General features: G+C 43.0%; 1 protein-coding gene across 2 annotated transcripts in view; it reads left to right on the top strand.

The window, feature by feature from the left end:
- The window catches only part of TAMM41 (TAM41 mitochondrial translocator assembly and maintenance homolog), a 54,656-nt gene that overhangs the window by 32,332 nt on the left and 3,271 nt on the right, over window positions 1-19,053 (top strand). The window contains exons 6-7 of one of the 2 annotated variants that reach the window (XM_007453056.1): window positions 11,280-11,445; window positions 12,950-13,012. In XM_007453056.1, the coding sequence (XP_007453118.1) occupies window positions 11,280-11,445; window positions 12,950-13,012 (229 nt within the window). The remainder of the gene's footprint in view (window positions 1-11,279; window positions 11,446-12,949; window positions 13,013-19,053) is intronic. The other variant, XM_007453057.1, reaches the window with a different exon arrangement.

Below are 19,053 nucleotides of genomic sequence, written 5' to 3'. Positions count from 1 at the left end.
GGCTTCTTATTGTGGGGAAATGCACAAGAATAAGATGAGTGAGCTGAGCTTCAGTTCCCAGAGATGCATCTAATCTTAAAGCTGCCACTGATACCCATCTTCTCCCACCTCTGCTGCCCATTCCAAATTCCCCTCACCCTTTCTAGCATTTCGGCTAGTCTAGGTGAGGTGGCCCAGACCCTCATCCCTGAGGAGTCTGAGACCCTGGTCACCATGCCCGTCTCGGACTGTAGCTACTACACTTGCCATTTACCATCGAAGTTGGGCAAGAGGTAGTAAGAGATGTGTACCAGCAGCCCTACCTCCTGATGGTCAGGTTTAATTATTTCTGCCAGTATGGTGATTCATTTCTTTGTCTTCTGGACTTCTTGTCTGCCTGGGATTCTAAAGTGATTGGATGGCAGTTATAGCTTTAAGTTCGTTTGTTTTTTTAATTAGTTATCCATTTTGTACATATTAGTGTATATATGTCAATCCCAATGTCCCAATTCATCACACCACCCCCCCCCCCCGTGACTTCCCCCCACTTGGTATCCATACTTTTTGTTCTCTACATCTGTGTCTCTATTTCTGCCCTGCAAACCGGTTCATCTGTGTCAGTTTTCTAGGTTCCATATATATGCATTAATATACGATATTTGTTTTTCTATTTCTGACTTACTTCACTCTGTATGACAGTCTCTAGGTCCATCCACATCTCTACAAATGACCCAATTTCATTCCTTTTTATGGCTGAGTAATATTCCATTGTATATATGTACCACATCTTCTTTATCTATTTGTCTGTTGATGGGCATTTAGGTTGCTTCCATGACCTGGCTATTGTAAATAGTGTTGTAGTGAACATTGAGGTGCATGTGTCTTTTTGAATTACGGTTTTCTCTGGGTATATGCCCAGTAGTGGGATTGCTGGTTCATATGGTAATTCTGTTTTTAGTTTTTTAAGGAAGCTCCATACTGTTTTCCATAGTGGCTGTGTCAGTTGACATTCCCACCAACAGAGCAAGAGGGTTCCCTTTTCTCCACACCCTCTCCAGCATTGATTGATTGTAGATTTTCTGATGACGCCCATTCTAACTGGTGTGAGGTGATACCTCATTGTAGTTTTGATTTGCATTTCTCTGATAATTAGTGATATTGAGCAGCTTTTCATGTGCTTCTTGGCCATCTGTATGTCTTCTTTGGAGAAATGTCTATTTAGGTCTTCTACCCATTTTTTATAGGGTTGTTTGTTTTTTTAATATTGAGCTGCATGAGCTGTTTAAATATTTTGGGGATTAATCCTTTGTCCGTTGATTTGTTTTCAAATATTTTCTCCCATTCTGAGGATTGTCTTTTCGTCTTGTTTATGTTTTCTTTGCTGTGCAAAAGCTTTGAAGTTTCATTAGGTCCCATTTGTTTATTTTTGGTTTTATTTCCATTTCTCTAGGAGGTGTGTCAAAAAAGATCTTGGGCTGATTTATGTCAAACAGTGTTCTTCCTATGTTTTCCTCTAGGAGTTTTATAGTGTCTGGTCTTACATTTAGGTCTCTAATCCATTTTGAGTTTCTTTTTGTGTATGGTGTTAGGGAGTGTTCTGATTTCATTCATTTACATGTAGCTGTCCACTTTTCCCAGCACCACTTATTGAAGAGACTCTTTTCTCCATTGTATATCCTTGCCTCCTTTGTCATAGATTAGTTGACCATAGGTGTGTGGCTTTCTATCTTGTTCCATTGATCTATATTTCTGTTTTTGTGCCAGTGCCAGTGCCATATTGTCTTGATTACTGTAGCTTTGTAGTATAATCTGAAGTCAAGGAGTCTGATTCCTCCAGCTCCATTTTTTCCTCTCAAGACTGCTTTTGCTATTCAGGATCTTCTGTGTCTCCATACGAATTTTAAGGTTTTTTTGTTTTAGTTCTGTAAAAAATACCATTGGTAATTTGATAGGGATTACATTGAATCTGTAGATTGCTTTGGGTAGTATAGTCATTTTCCATGTTCCTGGATTGGAAGAATATTGATTCTTCCAATCCAAGAACATGGTATATCTTTCCAACTGTTTGTATCATCTTTAATTACTTTCATCAGTGTCTTATGGTTTTCTGCATACAAGTCTTTTGTCTCCCTAGGTAGGTTTATTCCTAGGTATTTTATTATTTTTGTTGCAGTGGTAAATGGGAGTGTTTCCTTAATTTCTCTTTCAGATTTTTCATCATTAGTGTATAGGAATGCAAGAGATTTCTGTGCATTAATTTTGTATCCTGCAACTTTACCAAATTCACTGATTAGCTCTAGTAGTTTTCTGGTGGCATCTTTAGGATTCTCTATGTATAGTCCCATGTCATCTGCAAACAGTGACAGTTTTACTTCTTCTTTTCCAATTTGTATTCCTTTTATTTCTTTTTCTTCTCTGATTGCCATGCCTAGGACTTCCAAAACTATGTGGAATAAGAGTGGCAAGAGTGGACATCCTTGTCTTGTTCCTGATCTTAGAGCAAATGCTTTCAGTTTTTCACCATTGAGAATGATGTTTGCTGTGGGTTTGTCATATATGGCCTTTATTATGTTGAGGTAGGTTCCCTCTATGCCCGCTTTCTGGAGAGTTTTTATCATAAATGGGTGTTAAATTTTCTCAAAAGCTTTTTCTGCATCTATTGAGGTGATCATATGGTTTTTCTCCTTCTGTGTGTTAATATGGTGTATCACATTGATTGATTTGTGTATATTGAAGAATCCTTGCATCCCTGGGATAAATCCCACTTGATCATGGTGTATGATCCTTTTAATGTGTTGTTGGATTCTGTCTGCTAGTATTTCTCAAAAGCTTTTTCTGCATCTATTGAGAATCCTTGCATCCCTGGGATAAATCCCACTTGATCATGGTGCATGATCCTTTTAATGTGTTGTTGGATTCTGTCTGCTAGTATTTTGTTGAGGGTTTTTGCATCTATATTCATCAGTGATATCAGTCTGTAATTTTCTTTTTTTGCAGTACCTTTGTCTGATTTTAGTATAAGGGTGATGGTGGCCTTGTAGAATGAGTTTGGGAGTGTTCCTTCCTCTGCAATTTTTTGTAAGAGTTTGAGAAGGATGGGTGTTAGCTCTTCTCTAAATGTTTGATAGAATTCACCTGTGAAGCCATCTGGTCCTGGACTTTTGTTTCTTGGAAGATTTTTAATCACAGTTTCAATTTCATTACTTGTGATTGGTCTGTTCAGATTTTCTGTTTCTTCCTGGTTCAGTCTTGGAAGGTTATACCTTTCAAAGAATTTGTCCATTTCTTCCAGATTGACCATTTTATTGGCATAGAGTTGTTTGTAGTAGTCTCTTAGGATGCTTTGTATTTCTGCGGTGTCCATTGTAACTTCTCCTTTTTCATTTCTAATTTTATTGATTTGAGTCCTCTCCCTCTTTTTCTTGATGAATCTAGCCAATGGTTTATCAATTTTGTATATCTTCTCAAAGAACCAGCTTTTAGTTTTATTGATCTTTGCTATTGTTTTCTTTGTTTCTATTTCATTTATTTCTGCTCTGATCTTTATGATTTCTTCCTTCTACTAACTTTGGGTTTTGTTTGTTCTTCTTTCTCTAGTTCCTTTAGGTGTAAGGTTAGATTGTTTATTTGAGATTTTTCCTGTTTCTTGAGGTAGGCTTGTATTGCTTTAAACGTCCCTCTTAGAACTGCTTTTGCTGCATCCTGTAGATTTTGGATTGTTGTGTTTTTGTTGTCACTTGTCTCTAGGCTTTTTTTTTATTTCCTTTTTTATTTCTTCAGTGATCTCTTGGTTATTTAGTAATGTATTGTTTAGCCTCCATGCGTTTGTGTTTTTTACGGTTTTTTCCCTGTAATTGATTTCTAATCTCTTAGCGTTGTGGTCAGAAAACATGCTTGATATGATTTCATATATCTTAAATTCACTGAGGCTTGATTTGTGACCCAAGATGTGATCTATCCTGGAGAATGTTCCATGTGCACTTGAGAAGAAAGTGTAATCTGCTGTTTTTGGATGGAGTGTCCTATAAGTATCAATTAAATCTGTCTGGTCTACTGTGTCATTTAAAGCTTGTGTTTCCTTATTAATTTTCTGTTTGCTTGATCTGTCCATTGGTGTAAGTGAGGTGTTAAAGTCCCCCACTATTATTGTGTTACTGTCGATTTCCTCTTTCATAGCTGTTACCAGTTGCCTTATGTTGAGGTGCTCTTATGTTGGGTGCATAAATGTTTATAGTTGTTATATTCTCCTCTTGGATTGATCCCTTGATCATTATGTAGTGTCCTTCCTTGTGTCTTGTAACAGTCTTTGTTTTAACATCTATTTTATCTGATCTGAGTATTGCTACTCCAGCTTTCTTTTGATTTCCATTTGCATGGATATCTTTTTCCATCCCCTCACTTTCAGTCTGTACGTGTCCCTAGCGGATCTCTTGTAGACAGCATATATATGGGTCTTGTTTTTGTATCCCTTCAGCGAGCCTATGTCTTTTGGTTGGACCATTTAATCCATTTACATTTAAGGTAATTATCGATATGTATGTTCCTGTTACCATTTTGTTAATTTTTGGGGGTTTGTTTTTGTAGGTCCTTCTCTTCTGTTTCCACTTAGAGAAGTTCCTTTAGCATTTGTTGTAGAGCTGGTTTGGTGGTGCTGAATTCTCCTAGCTTTTGCTTGTCTGTAAACCTTTTGATTGCTCTCTCAAATCTGAATGAGATCCTTGTTGGGTAGAGTAATCTTGGTTGTAGGTTCTTCCCTTTCATCAGTTTAAATATATCATTGCCACTCCCTCTGGCTTGTAGAGTTTCTTCTGAGAAATCAGCTATTAACCTTAGAATTCCATTGTATGTTATTTGTCATTTTTCCCTTATTGCTTTCAGTAACTTTTCTTTGTCTTTAATTTTTGTCAGTTTGATTACTATGTGTCTTGGTGTGTTTCTCCTTGGGTTTGTCCTGCCTGGGACTCTCGGTGCTTCCTGGACTTGGGTGGCTATTTCCTTTCCCATGTTAGGGAAGTTTTCGACTATAATCTCTTCAACTATTTTCTCAGGTGTTTTCTCTCTCTCTTCTCCTTCTGGGACCCCTATAGTGCAAATGTTGTTGTGTTTAATGTTGTCCCAGAGGTCTCTTAGGCTGTCTTCAGTTCTTTTCATTCTTTTTTCTGTATTCTGTTCCACAGCAGTGAATTTCACCATTCTGTCTTCCAGGTCACTTATCCGTTCTTTTGCCTCAGTTATTCTGCTATTGATTCTTTCTAGTGTATTTTTCATTCCAGTTATTGTATTGTTCATTTCTGTTTGTTTGTTTCTTAAATCTTCTAGGTCTTTGTTAAGCATTTCTTGCATCTTCTCGATCTTTGCCTTCATTCTTTTTCTGAGGTCCTGGATCATCTTCACTATTGTTATTCTGAATTCTTTTTCTGGAAGGTTTCCTATCTCCGCTTCATTTCGTTGTTTTTCTAGGGTTTTATCTTGTTGCTTCATCTGGTACATAACCCTCTGCCTTTTCATCTTGTCTATCTTTCTGTGAATGTGGTTTTTGTTCTACAGGCTGCAGGATTGTAGTTCTTGTTGCTTCTGCTGTCTGCCCTCTCATAGCTTTAAGTTTAATAGGATGCTTACTGTGTCCTCTGGGAGAAGCATTTCTTCTTTGGAAAGTAGGATCTCTAGACCCACAGTCCTAAAGTTGTGGAGATGGGAAGCACAGAATGCCCAGGTGGTCCCTGGGAATGACAGTAAGCAAGGTTGTTTCTCCTTTTACCCTGTGCTTCCCAGACTCATGTAGTCTACCAGTTGGGAACATAGTACTCTATAATGGCCATTAATTTAGGGCATATACTGTGCCCCACTGTCACAGGGGATCATCTCTAAGCTGTTGCTCAGCTCTTCTTCAAAGCTCTTTCATTTGGTTTTTCAACAGTGACACTATTGACATTTTAGGCTGAGTAATTCTTTGATGTGGGGGCCAAAAATGTCCCCTTTTTGAGAACTGCTGCTCTCCCAGGCTGGCAGCTCTGGCGCACTGTGTGGTAGGAACAGTGGAGCCGTGATCCTGTGCCCGTCCTGCACTTGTGCCCTCTGAGCCCTGTACAGTGGTATTGGCTGAGTCCTGTGGGCAGAAAACGCAAGCCCATGCTCAGAATATGAGTCACTTCCAGGCAAGAGGAGTTGCTGCCTGTTCCCAGGTGGAAGGGATCCAGTGTAGTCAACTTAGCAGCAAGTGGTGGTTAGTCTCAGGAGATGGTCGTGTTATGAGGATCTCAGTGTTGGCCTCTGTTGCTGTCAGGATAGACTTTCAACCGCAGCAGTGGCTCAGTCAGGCTTGGTGAGTAGAAGCCCCTGATATTGGATCTGGGCAGAGCCTCTATCTCTGCCGCCCACTACTCCTGCTACAAGCCGTGATGCCACCACTGGGATGAAAGCGCCTGTTGAATCAACTGGCTCAATTGTTCTTTTGGTTTTTGTTGCTTCTTCTGTGTTGGATGCTGTCAGAAGGAAGCATTAACGTACAATACAAAGATCTTCATACTTTGTGTCCCCTCCCATAGGTCCATCCACATGCCTCTTCCCCCAAATCCTGTCTTCCACCTTCTAATCTTTTTCCTTTTAGGTCCCTAACCAACCAGTGAACCATTGTCCACTCTTTGAGTCTTTGTATATTCTTATCTTGGGCCACTTTTCCATGTAAAGTGGGTAACCAGCTGTGCCACCTGCAGCGTACTCACTGGAACCATGGCTCCTCATCAGTGTCTTCTAGAGCCATCCCTGGGTGCGGCTGCAATGCATCATTTTCACCACGTACATACTACAAGCCAAATCATCCACGAAGCAAGCTCATCCTTAATCCTCCTCCAAAAGCCTCCTTGTAGCCGTGTGCATGAGCCAGTGGAGAAGTAGAACATTATGTGCTGGTGCAGCAGTGGAAATGATGGGCTCTGGGTGTCCTGTTTGTGCAGCTGACTTGTGCCCTCTGGCCTTGCGCATGTCCAATGCTGGTGTATCTCTTACGTCCTACAGTGGATTGCTCTTGAGCTTCGTGACCTTATGACTTGGTGAATCTGGCAGGTCCCAGTTCATAATGGGCAGTTCTTGATACATGGTCATTTGATGTCCCATGGTTAGAAGCTCCATCTCTGCCAGGGTGTAGCATCTAGGAGCTGATTTCAAATGGTGTGTGGTTCTTCACTACAGATGGCGTGGCCTTGCTGCAGAACCCTAGCAGTCTCCGTTGTGATCTCCTACTGGGAGTCCACTGTAACTTCCCCTGGCTTCTCTGTACACTGAGGATGCCTTTAGTACCATAGTTTACAGGGAGGTGTGGCCCACGTGGTGGAGGGCTGTTTACCCTGCTGCCTGTATTTATTGCAGAGCTCGTTTTCGGTCTGGCCCCTCACAGACCTGGCATCCTTTTATATTGCTGGGTAAATGGCTCTGAGCATTATTCCCAAGTGTGGAATATGCTGCGTCTAGAACCTGAAGAGGCCTATCAGGCAGTGTGCTTCCTTCTTAGTGGTGAGAGGTACGAGAAGCCGTAAGTTGATCTTTACTTTGGAGAGGCTGTCCCAGAGCTCCAGGTCACTTGACCCCTAAACACCTCCCTGATGTGGTGTGCTCCTCAAAATTCATGAGGTTTATCTTTTACCCCCTGGGGTGCATATATCTACCAGGGCCTCCAGTGTACTTGCCCTTTAGCGCTCACCAGGTGACAGCAGCAACATGGCATTGATGTAGTGGACCAATGAGATTATACAGAACATCCAAACAGTCTGGTTTTCTTTGAATATCTTATGACAGGATGGGGGAGTTAACACGGCCCTGAGGCAGGTGGTGAGGCGCACTCTGGTCTGTCCTGTGCGGCCGCAAGCTGCTTCTCATCCTCCTTGCTCTGTGGATGGCAGAGAATGCACTCGCCAGGCCTGTGGCCCCGTCCAGACACCTGAGGCTCTGCTTATACGCTTCAGCAGACTTCCCACATCTGCCACAGCCGGTACAGCGGGGCTTCTACTTGGTTGAGTTTGTGGTGCTCTGCTACCATCTGCCAGAATCCATTTGGATTTTGTGAAGGCCAGACTCAGTGGAGATATGATGGGACCGTCAGCTCTATTATTAGTCAGGGTTCTCCAGAGAAACAGGACCAATAGGATATATAGAGAAAGATTTATTTTAGGGAATTAACTCACAGAGTTGTGAGGGTTAGCAAGTTTGAAATTTGCAGGGCAAGCCAGCAGGCCGGAGACCCAGGGAAGAGTGTGTTGTACTCTTGAGCCCGAGGGCAATCTGGAGGCAGACTTCCTTCTTCCCCAGGAAACTTTAGTCTTTTTTCATAAGGCCTTCAACTGACTGGATGAGGCCCATCCATATTAACGGGGGTCATCTGCTACTCAAAGTCTACTGACTTAAAAAGATACCTTTACAGTAACATCGGGACTAAAGTTTAACCAAGCAACTGGGCCCTATAGCCTAGCCAAGTTGACATACAAAATTAAACATCACACCCCTGCATCCTTCAGGTCTATAGGTGGCATTAATCTCTGCCATCCCTCCCGTGATGTGGTTTTGTTTTTTTCATTACTCTTTTGGCCAGGGGTGAGAACGGCAGCTTCAGAGGCTTCCACTTCGCCTTCTACACTATGATAGCTCCAAAATGCTGTCTGAGAATGTGCTTTCTAGGACCACTCTTAGTACCAATCGTGTAGGATCAGGATTGGGGAAATTAGAAACAAAGATTCCATCTGATCCTGTGATGGCACTGTGGAGCTCGATGGCCCTTCCTAGCTGTCCCCACTTGGGGCAAAGAGACCAGGCCTTTGTACTCCTGCATTTTCCAGTCTTTGGATACAGGCAGCTCCCTTTGCCTAAGGACAGTTCTGGGGGGGACTCTGAGAGAGGGAGTCAGCCAACTTTCCCAGCAGCTGGCAGAATGAGTACATTGCCCCAAAGCCAGGATCTGGTCGGTGCAACACAGCATCCACTATCATATGCCCATATCTGCTTTTTAAAATCATCAGCCTTATTGAGATATAATTTACATACCGTAAAATTCGGTGGTTTTTAGTCTATTTACAGAGTTGTGCAACCATCACCACAATCTAGTCTTACAACATTTTCATCACTCCAAAAAGAAACCCCATGCCCAGTAGCAGTACCTAGCTTCCCCTCCCAGCAGGCAGCCACTAATCTACTTTCTGACTCCGTGGATTTGCCTCTTCTAGATACTTCCTGTAAATGGAATCATAGAACATGTGGTCTTTTCCATGTCTGCTTTTAAAATGCAATTTGACTCATAATTTAACTGAATGCTTTCACTTTTGTGTTTTAATGAGAATTGAAGAGTAAGGATAATGAGAATTTTGCAGTTTATTTGAACATGTCACCTAATATTTTGTCTTTAAACACATGCTTTCAAACAAAAACTCCAGTGCATTCTTTTCCTCAAGAGAAAGCAGTGGCAAATACTATTTTCTAATTCCTCATATTACTCAGCCATTTTGGCATCTCTAAAATTCCTGGAAGTTTCATAGGTAAAGCCTTGAAATATAAGATCCTAGTGACTAATCTTAATACTTGACCCCAAAATGTGAGTCTATAAATGTCATTTCTATCATATTTTACAGAAATATTCACATTTTTTGTCATTTATCTAGCCAAAGCTAAGTAGAGGTTGAATCCTGTGAATTTAGGACCATCTCAATGATAAATATGAAATATTTAGGTTAAAAAAACCTTCCCCTTATTGGAGCCACTAAATAATAGGATTTTCTTCTTTTTTGCATAGATTTTATAGATAAAACTAGAAAATCTAGACATTGGCATATACTCAGTAAATATTTGTTGAATGAAAAAATGGTAGAATGAATGAATTCTAATTATTAAGAAAGTTGGTCATATCTGGAAAATCCAAATCTAAAATTTAATACATTCATTTATCTAATTTTTTTTCTTACTGTTCTCTTAAAGTTAAAACCTAAACTCTTGTTGAAAGAATACAAGACAGATTCTTACTGGGAGAATAATGTGATGAGCTGCTGAGGGCAGTGGTACTGGTTTTCACCTTGGCAGGGAGTTGATGTTTACATGATTTTGGAAAAATTGAGTTCCATGACGTAAAATATATTAGACTAGGAGTTAGGGAAGCCGGGTGTGGGCTTATCTCTGTGGATAACTTTTGATTCACAGGTTTCCAAGTAAAGTCTAATGCATAGTTTTATATATGTTTTATTTCTGTATTTTTCTTTAAATTTGATGTATTTTAGAATACACTGGGAACAAAACCATTGATATAACTTACTGCTGTTTAAGAAATAATGACAACTAAGCTTTATTGGTGCAGTTATTCATCCTCTTATTCAACCGATGTTTTTTGAGTACTTACCATGTGCCAGGGGATTAAAAGTGAATAAAGATTAGTCTCTGTCATCAGTTTATTCCTACAGTTTATGAAATACAGCATGGTACATAAAAGGCCCTACAGACAGGAGACACGAATTTAGATCCCACTCTCTGATTGGCTGCATGTTACTGGCTAAGTTACTTTGTGCCCCTGTGTTTAAAATGAGTACTTGGGGAACTTCCCTGGTGGCGCAGAGGTTAAGAATCTGCCTGCCAATGCAGGGGACATGGGTTCAAGCCCTGGTCTGGGAAGATCCCACATGCCGTGGAGCAACTAAGCCTGGGTGCCACAACTACTCAGCCTGCGCCCTAGAGCCCGTGAGGCACAACTGCAGAGCCCACATGTCACAACTACTGAAGCCCATGCGCCTAGAGCCCGTGCTCCACAACAAGAGAAGCCACTGCAATGAGAAGCCCACGCACCGCAACGAAGAGTAGCCCCCGCTCTCTGCAACTAGAGAAAGCCCGCGCATAGCAACGAAGACCCAACACAGCCAAAAATAAATAAATAAATAAATAAATAAAATTTAAATAAATAAATAAAAGAAAAGGAGTACTTGGGTGCGCCGGTGTGTGGATGAATTTTAGCTGAAATTTTACTTTCTTTAACTACCGGATTTAGAACAAATAGAAATTTTAAAACTGAGAGTCAAAAATTGATTCTTGAAAGAAATTTCTATTCTTAAGTACAAATAGAATATCATAGGAAAAGAATTAACTTGTTCGAAGGAACTTAGAATCCTTAACACCTAGGCATTCAGTTTCAGAAAGGAGACAGTCTCCTTAGCACCTGCCTAGTCTACTAGGTGTGAGTTCATATACGTTTGTGTGGTTTTAAGGAGAAGCTGTGTGCTTTGAATATTTATAGAATTCAAAGCACTTTCCATAGACATCATCTTTTTTTTTTTCCTTAGATCGACAAAAGCCCAGAAGGACAGTTCACTCAGCTAATGACATTGCCCAAAACCTTACAGCAACAAATAAATCATATTGTGGACCCGCCTGGAAAAAACAGAGATGTGGAAGAAACTTTATTACAAGTGGCTCATGACCCCGACTGTGGAGACGTGGTGCGTCTAGGTACGTGCATGAATCTGACGGGGAGGAAGTGTTGGCTGGAGGGGGTTGGGGGGAGCAAACTTTGTGGCTGAGATGGGTTCTCTGTTGTTCCTTGCCTAGTGAGATGGAGAGAGAGATTTCCTCTCAGAATAAGAAAGCACTAACAGTCTGGGGGTTTTCCCATCCTGAATTCTTGTTTGTTAGAAGTAGGGTGCTGAAAGTACTTCTGTGTTCAGATCCCTAGGTCTTAAATCACTGACAGAGCGGGAAACAATGATTCTTTTGGTCCCAAAGGCATAACGTTTAGAAGTTATTTCAAAAGACATGTGTTTGTTCCTCATGGTGGTCTGAGGAGGATGGAGACTGGTGATTTTTTTTGTTTTGTTTTGTTTTTTTTGCGGTACGCGGGCCTCTCACTGCTGTGGCCTCTCCCGTTGCGGAGCACAGGCTCCGGACGCGCAGGCTCAGCGGCCATGGCTCACGGGCCCCGCCGCTCCGCGGCATGTGGGATCTTCCCGGACTGGGGCACGAACCCGTGTCCCCTGCATCAGCAGGCGGACTCTCAACCACTGCACCACCAGGGAAGCCTGAGACTGGTAATATTTTTAATGCTTTTATAACATCAAGAATACCACTCTTCTCGGCCGACGCCCCCTCGGTGTGGCTCCTGTGTGCACAGTAGGTCTGCTCCAACATGGCCCCTGTTCCTCACGTCATCCCCAATGTGGACCAAAAATCTGAGCCTGATCTTCAGAGACTTGCTGCCTTTTGAGGTGTTACAGGTAATTTACAAGGTCAGTCAGTAAGTAAGGAAATCATGAAATTGAAAATGATGCCCTCCCTCAGATGAGCGCAACGTTTACTGTTGAGTACGTATTTGCTGAGCTTCCCCAAGGAGCAGCCCGGCCACCTGGCAGGATGCAAGTCACAGTGACGGTGTCACATGGAGAGACCTGCCCGTCGGGCAGAGCGGAGCATGTGCCTAGGGCGCCGGGTACCTCTTCTGAAGATACATGTGGAGGCATGTCTTTTCTGGTCATGGTGTGAGTTCTTCTGCCTTTCTGAGGGCCTGAAGGACTGTCCCCCTGTCCTCACCGAGGAGTCCTCTGAGTGATTTCAGAATAAGTTTTCCTCCTAGGCAGAAACATTTGGTGTTTTTTTTCCGCAATCTTTTCACATCTTGGAATTGAGAACCAGCAGACTTAAGCAGATTTAAAGTGAAAAAAATGACCTTCAAGGGTCACCTAACCCACTGGTTGTAAGATGAGGCGTCCCAGACCCAGAATGGGGCGGTCATTTGCTTGTGTTCACACAGCTGGTCAGCGACACAGCTGGTCGTTGACACAGCTGGCAGCTCCAGTCTCCTGGACCTCGATCCTGATACTCTTCACTGTCACTCTGACACCAGAGATAGATTTGCTGGTTTTATTGGATAGCTGGAAAGAATATTTAGTTTCAAGTTTTAAAAGTGTTAGGATGACTCACATCTGGCTTTTTTGGCATTGTTATTGTTTTTTTCTCACAGGGCTCTCAGCAATCGTGAGACCTTCCAGTATGAGACAGAGCACCAAAGGCATTTTCACTGCTGGTAAGAATTGTTAAAAATCCGCACTTAACGTACCTGCTGGATTGAGCAGCCTCAATGCTCCTGGTTAAAATGTAAAGCCTTATCTGTATCCTGCAAGTACTTGTGAAATGCTGAATTTTGATGGTCATAACCTAGGACACGGCAGTAACATATAGACAGGCAGATGGCGCTGTAATCCGGAGTCTGAGGTGCTGCTGAGAGGATTTGCTGCCCCTCTGCGTTTTCCCAGTTACTCCTTATGTGTAGGTTTCCCCTTGCGTTTTTATATCTGTAGGAGTTACACATGATATTGTGTCAAAAACAGCAGTACCTTGCCCTCCCCGCCCCGGCGAGTGTTCCTCTCCAGAGACAACCACTGCTGACTCTCCTGGTGGGTTATTTTTGTTTTCACTGCTGTTTCTCTGGATAATGAGCTTATGTTGCTGCTTCTTTCCTTTTAATTTTAGGCATCATCTGTGGACTTCTCACTCTAGCAGATTAGAATTCAACTGCCCCCACCAACGCGCACACACACACACACACCCCCCGCACCCATCCCTCTGTGTTCCAAATATGGTTGTGCCGTAGCTTTAGCGAAGCCAATCTTGAGTTTCCATTGTCTGACTGTGTTACTGTGATTCATAGCTGAGCCATGTGATACACTTTTCCTTGCCTGCACAGCTTTCTTTTCCCACAGAGGCTGTCGTCACCTGTCTCGTGTGAGGAACCCTGTTTCCTGTATCTGGTGTCTTTGATTTTTGTGGCGCACAGCCTCATTTTGGTGAAGCACACCATCCGGGAACTTTGTGGGAAAGGGGGCAGAGGAGTCAGATTTGGAGCCCATGTGTGGCCAAGTGTATCTTTAGTCCACCCTCACGCCTGACTGAGGCTTAGACTGGAGATGCTTAGAAATAGTTGTCCTTTAGAATTTTGATACCGTTGCTCCAATTATCTTCTCACTTCTAGGAAGTTCTTATTCTTAATCCTTTGTGTGTGTTCTTTGTGGAAGCCTTTTAGGTCTTCTTTTAACCCCAGGGCTCTGAAGTTTCTCAGTGGTGTGTTTCGATGTGAGTCTGTTTTTATCTGTTACACTGAATGCTCATTACCCTTCAGTTTGGAAACTCAGAGTATAAGAATATAAGAAAAATTTATTGTATTCGTTCTTCCCATCTGTTTTCTCTTCTTTTTCTGGAACTCCTTTTATTCAAACATTGGACCTCCTAGATTGGTCCTTTGGTTTTCTTTCTTTCGTGTCCTTTTTTTTGACCTCTTTGTCCTTTTGCTTTACTTTCTCCACTTTAGTTTCTATTGAGTTGTTTTATTTTTGTTATTTTAATTTCTAGGAGCTCTTCTCTTTTTTCGTTCTCTGACTATTCCGTTTTTTAAAAAAATTTAAAACATCCTGTTCTTGTGTTATGGGCTTAAACATTTGACCATACCTTTGGATACTGCCAAGTTGCCAAAGTGGTTTATCATTTTATCATCCCACTAGGAGTAAACGAAAGTTCTTGTTTCTCACCATTCTTTCCAACACTTGGTATTGTCTGATGATGGATTTTTCCAGTTCAGTCTCTCTTTATGCAGCTGTCTACTGAGCATCCCTTATGTGCTCGCCATGCAGGATACAGGGTGAACCCTGTACCGTCCTGCTTTCAGAGGCTTCATCATCTAGAAGGGGAGACAGACACATAAATAGAAGATTGCAGCACTAGGGATAAATGGCATAGAGGGAACCTGAAGATGGGAGTGGTCTTTCAGCCTGATTCTGATCCCTGGCTTGAGATAGCCAGGGAGCTGCACGATCACACCTCTTAACGTCTCGCTCTGGTTGCCTGGGGACACAGCCAAGTGTTGCCCTCCTGAATCTTTGGAAAGATTCAGCCCGTCAACAAAGGTTTAGTAGCACGTGTGCCAAACCTACTCAGCTGAAGATTGTCCTCCCACTCGGATGCATAGCTTTGCATTTCCAATTAAGGTATTTATTTAATCCGTTTTCTTGCTGATTTATCCTGGCGAGGCTGAAGATGAGGTGCTTTTGTTTGCTTGGGTGGCTCAGGCTATTAATCTGTTTTGCATGATTGCAGCTCCCTCATCATAATCCTTGGGTGAGGCTGGATGCTTTGGCTCTTTTTATTTTTGGCTTCCTATGCTATAAGCAACTACTAGATTTATTGATTTTTTTTTAGTTGTGATAATGGTGGTGTTATGGGGTTAAAAAAATCATTTTCTTGTAGAAGTACATTCTAAAATATTTACAGATGAAATGACAGGATGTCTGAGAATTGCTTCAAAAGAAAACATGTTGGAGGGAATTGGGTAAGGGTGAGGATGACTCGAGATTGGCTGTGAGTTGATACATTGTTGAAGCTGGTGAACATACATGGGAACATATTATGCCGTTCTTGTATAAGCTTGAATTCATCTCTAATAAAAGGTTTTTAAAAATCCACCCTCATCATCTCTATTTTTTTTTTCTTTTTGTTTTTGGCTGCATTGGGTGTTTGTTGCTGTGCACGGGCTTTCTCTAGCTGTGGCGAGCAGGGGCTACTCTTTGTTGCAGTGTGCGGGCTTCTCAATGCGGTGGCTTCTCCTGTTGCGGAGCACGGGCTCTAGGCATGCGGGCTTCAGTAGTTGTGGTGTGCGGGCTCAGTAGTTGTGGTGCATGGGCTTCGTTGCTCTGAGGCACGTGGAATCTTCCTGGACCAGGGCTCAAACCCATGTCCCCTGCATTGGCAGGCGGATTCTTAACCACTGCGCCACCAGGGAAGTTCCATCCACCCTCATCATCTCTTGACACGGCAACCGGAAATGGATCTTTGGTCCTCTTTCCTCTTGTTCTTCCTGGTTGCCAGCAGAGGGCAGTGGGTATCATCTCATGGAACCCGCAGCCCAGATTTCCTTGTGGCGGTGGAGTGCCCAGTGCTGCCTCCTCTGAGTGCTCACTAATTTTCTCCCTTCCCCTCTAAAGATGCCTCATTGGATTGTGGAACCAGAGGGACAGAATGTCTGCAGCCTGCTCTGAGGTTGCAGGAATTGTGGAAGGTGATGCACATTCCTTCAGATTTCGCTGGGCCTGCTTACCCTGTGCTCTGGTTTCTCTGGTTTATGGTGGTTGAGGGCTGTGATGAAGGTGGCCCAGGCCAAGGGCAGGGGTTTGTGAGCCTCAGAGATTAGGGTTCGAACTCCAGCTTAACTACGGTGACTTGGGTAAGTTACCTAATTTTTCTTAGTTTTAATTTCATAGGGATAATTATGCCTGCCTCACTGGGTTGTGAAAATTATATCTTAAGACATATAAGAGCACCAGCACTGTGCCTGGTCTTTCCTCTTTGGTATCATTACCTAAAAGCTTCCTGCCGTCTCTTTAGAACATGCCTCCTTGCATTTTCCTATTCAACTAGCAGTAGCCCCGTCACTAGGTCTCCAGCTGGAGTAAACTAGCAACCATAGGCCCTGAGTGGCTGGTTTACTCTTTCTCTGTCCTCTAACTTCACAGCAAGCTTTAGAACCTCTCTCCTCCTGTGCTGCTCTTTAGAAGTCCTCTGGATGTGGTCATAATTGCTGTTGTTCTGCCTGGCTTGTGCTGGGTGCATCTTCCTGAAATCTCCCAAGTTCTACCTCTGGTCAGGTTTTCAGCCAGCTGATGTATCACCTGCCGAGTGAGAAAATCCCAGGTTATTCGGTTGCACTTTTCCTCCTTTGTAGCCCTTATCACTCCTCCCCTCTGCAACCAGCCACTCATAGTAGGGGTAAAAAGGAAGGGTCTCCTTAGCTAGTGAGTAACTTTTATATTCAAATATTGTTAAATTCAGAGAGAGCGAAGCTAAGATTGTGATAAGGCCTTGGCTCAAAGTTGTAGTTCACGTCTTCGCTCTGTAACCTTGGTATGTTAACAGCCCTTCTTCCTTGAAATGGAGGGGATACTAATACCCAACTCGTAGCATGTTGTGAGAGTGTCCAGTTTGTACCCAGTACCTAGTAGGTGCTTTGTAAACTTGAGTGAGTCTAGATCTAAGTATCAGTCTCTTCCTGGAAGAGACGGAAGCCAGGCTCTATGTCAGCCCAAGGGGTTGCCCTTTCTAATGAACTGTGTTGGGTGACACGGCAGGTGTCCTCGTGTGGTCTGACACTCTGTCTGTGTTAGTTCCCTGAAATTCCCCTAGCGTCAGATACACCCATGTTCCAAGCTGAGTACAGATCTACTTCCAAAAGCAAACGCTGTTTTTCCCTTTAGCCTGGGAGTCGGTTATTGGGAAGATAATACTGACTTCTTAGACTGTGCTGTTAATGGAGCAGCCCTGTTTTTATCAGGGTCTCGGGAGAGCAGGAGACTGTTTAGCCTCCTGGTCCTTGCCTGCGCCGCCCTGCAGGGCAGCAGCACACTGCGTCACGGCTCAGCCCGGGCAAGCAAACATCATGTTCTGATCAGCCACAGCCGTTTATGTGTCTAACCTGAATGAGTAGAGAGGAGTGGAACTCTTTGCATCTTTGGGGTACGGCGGGGGAGAGCTTGGAGAGAAATGGGTCAGGGGCTTAGCAGTTAGACTGAGAAGCAAGCAGGAGCCAGACAGGGGAAGGCCTGTAAAAGCCTGAAGGGGAATCCAGAGTTTCACTGAGGGGAGAGGGAAGCCGCCGAAGGATTGTCGAAAGACTGCTGTAGCGAGAGGATAGAGAGCAGCTTGGAGGGAGGTGACGCTGTTGCTTGGGAAACTGATCCGCTGGCTGCAGCCCACCAGGTAAGGAGGCCTGGCTGCCCTGACTCAGGGTTTTGCAGGAGGGGCAGAGGAGAGATGCAGGCAGTACTTGGAAGGTGCATCCCCAGGTCTTGGTGATGAAGCAGAGAGGAGTCAGAGAAGCTCCCAGGTTTCTGGCATGGGGAGCGGAGGCGGAGGTGCCTTTCCTGGGGTGAGGGAACGTGGGGGAGGATGACAAGTTTAATCTTTGAAATGTTGCTTTATTTTTCCCCACCTGACTTTCTGGTCAATCAGAATTCGCTTTGGGGTCAAATACCTATTTACCTCTGTAGTTTCAAAAGCTTCAACTTAAATTAGACAGGTTTAGTCTTGTTCCTAAAAAGATTCCGGCACACCTCGGCCGCTCCTTACCAGCCCTTTCCTGAAAGTGATAGAATGTATCATTGATTATCCTCTCATTCTCATCTCTTATAACTGAAACATTTTATCCCCATTTTTTGGTACCTACATGTTTCAATAAGAAGAACACATGGTAATAAAGATTTTTCTGGTGATGTATTTATCACTTAAACCTGAAACTTTTAAAAATAAAACTGCCTCAGAAAAGATTTTCTTTGTAGATATAGCTAACTGTGGTTGGAAATTAATTGGAAGAATGTTTGGGGCTCGCTGATTTTCTCTCCTAAAAATCTGAAATATAGGATTATGGGAAGGTAGAGACCTCTCACAACCTGGTCTCATCTCTGCCTCACATTGTTTCCTGGAGAATTTTGTGTGTCACTGGACCTATCAGCTTAAGGTCACACAGGGAATTCATAGTATTACATATGTAGTGATTTTGCTGTAGGTAACATGAAACATGCTGGAAATCAACAGAAGTAAAACCTTAGGAGCCATATATTAGAGTAGATTTCCGTTTGCTTCCAAAACAAAATCCTGACTTTGGTTACTAATCAGTGTTCATAACGACCAGCTTTAGGTAAATAAGGATCTGCCTAAACAGGATGTCACTAAGGAGATGTTTGCACCTTTTTCCACTGGGGAAGGAGCATAGTCAACAATGATGGTTCTTAGAGTACAGTTTCTCTCTTAGCAGGCTGTCTTCCTTCAAGTCGCATTCTAAATGCAGACCTCCTAAGTCACCATCGTCTTTAGAAAGGAAGCAGAAACCACACAAAAGCTCAGTGTCGGCCAAGTAGAAGTCTGTGGATTATAAACTCTGTGAGGGCAGAGACCAGGGCTGTTGTTCATACCGGTGTCCCGAACAACTAGCTCCGTGTCCCGTATGTGTTGGTGCCCAAGAAATGCCTGTTCAGTGTATTTCAGTGACTGAATAAATGGAAGATTATGAATTTTCTGGTAGTAGGG

Source organism: Lipotes vexillifer, unplaced genomic scaffold, assembly GCF_000442215.2.
Source record: "Lipotes vexillifer unplaced genomic scaffold, Lipotes_vexillifer_v1.1 scaffold1272, whole genome shotgun sequence".
In the NCBI taxonomy this organism is placed as follows: Eukaryota; Metazoa; Chordata; class Mammalia; order Artiodactyla; family Lipotidae; genus Lipotes; species Lipotes vexillifer.
This window is presented reverse-complemented; position numbering and strand designations above follow the sequence as displayed.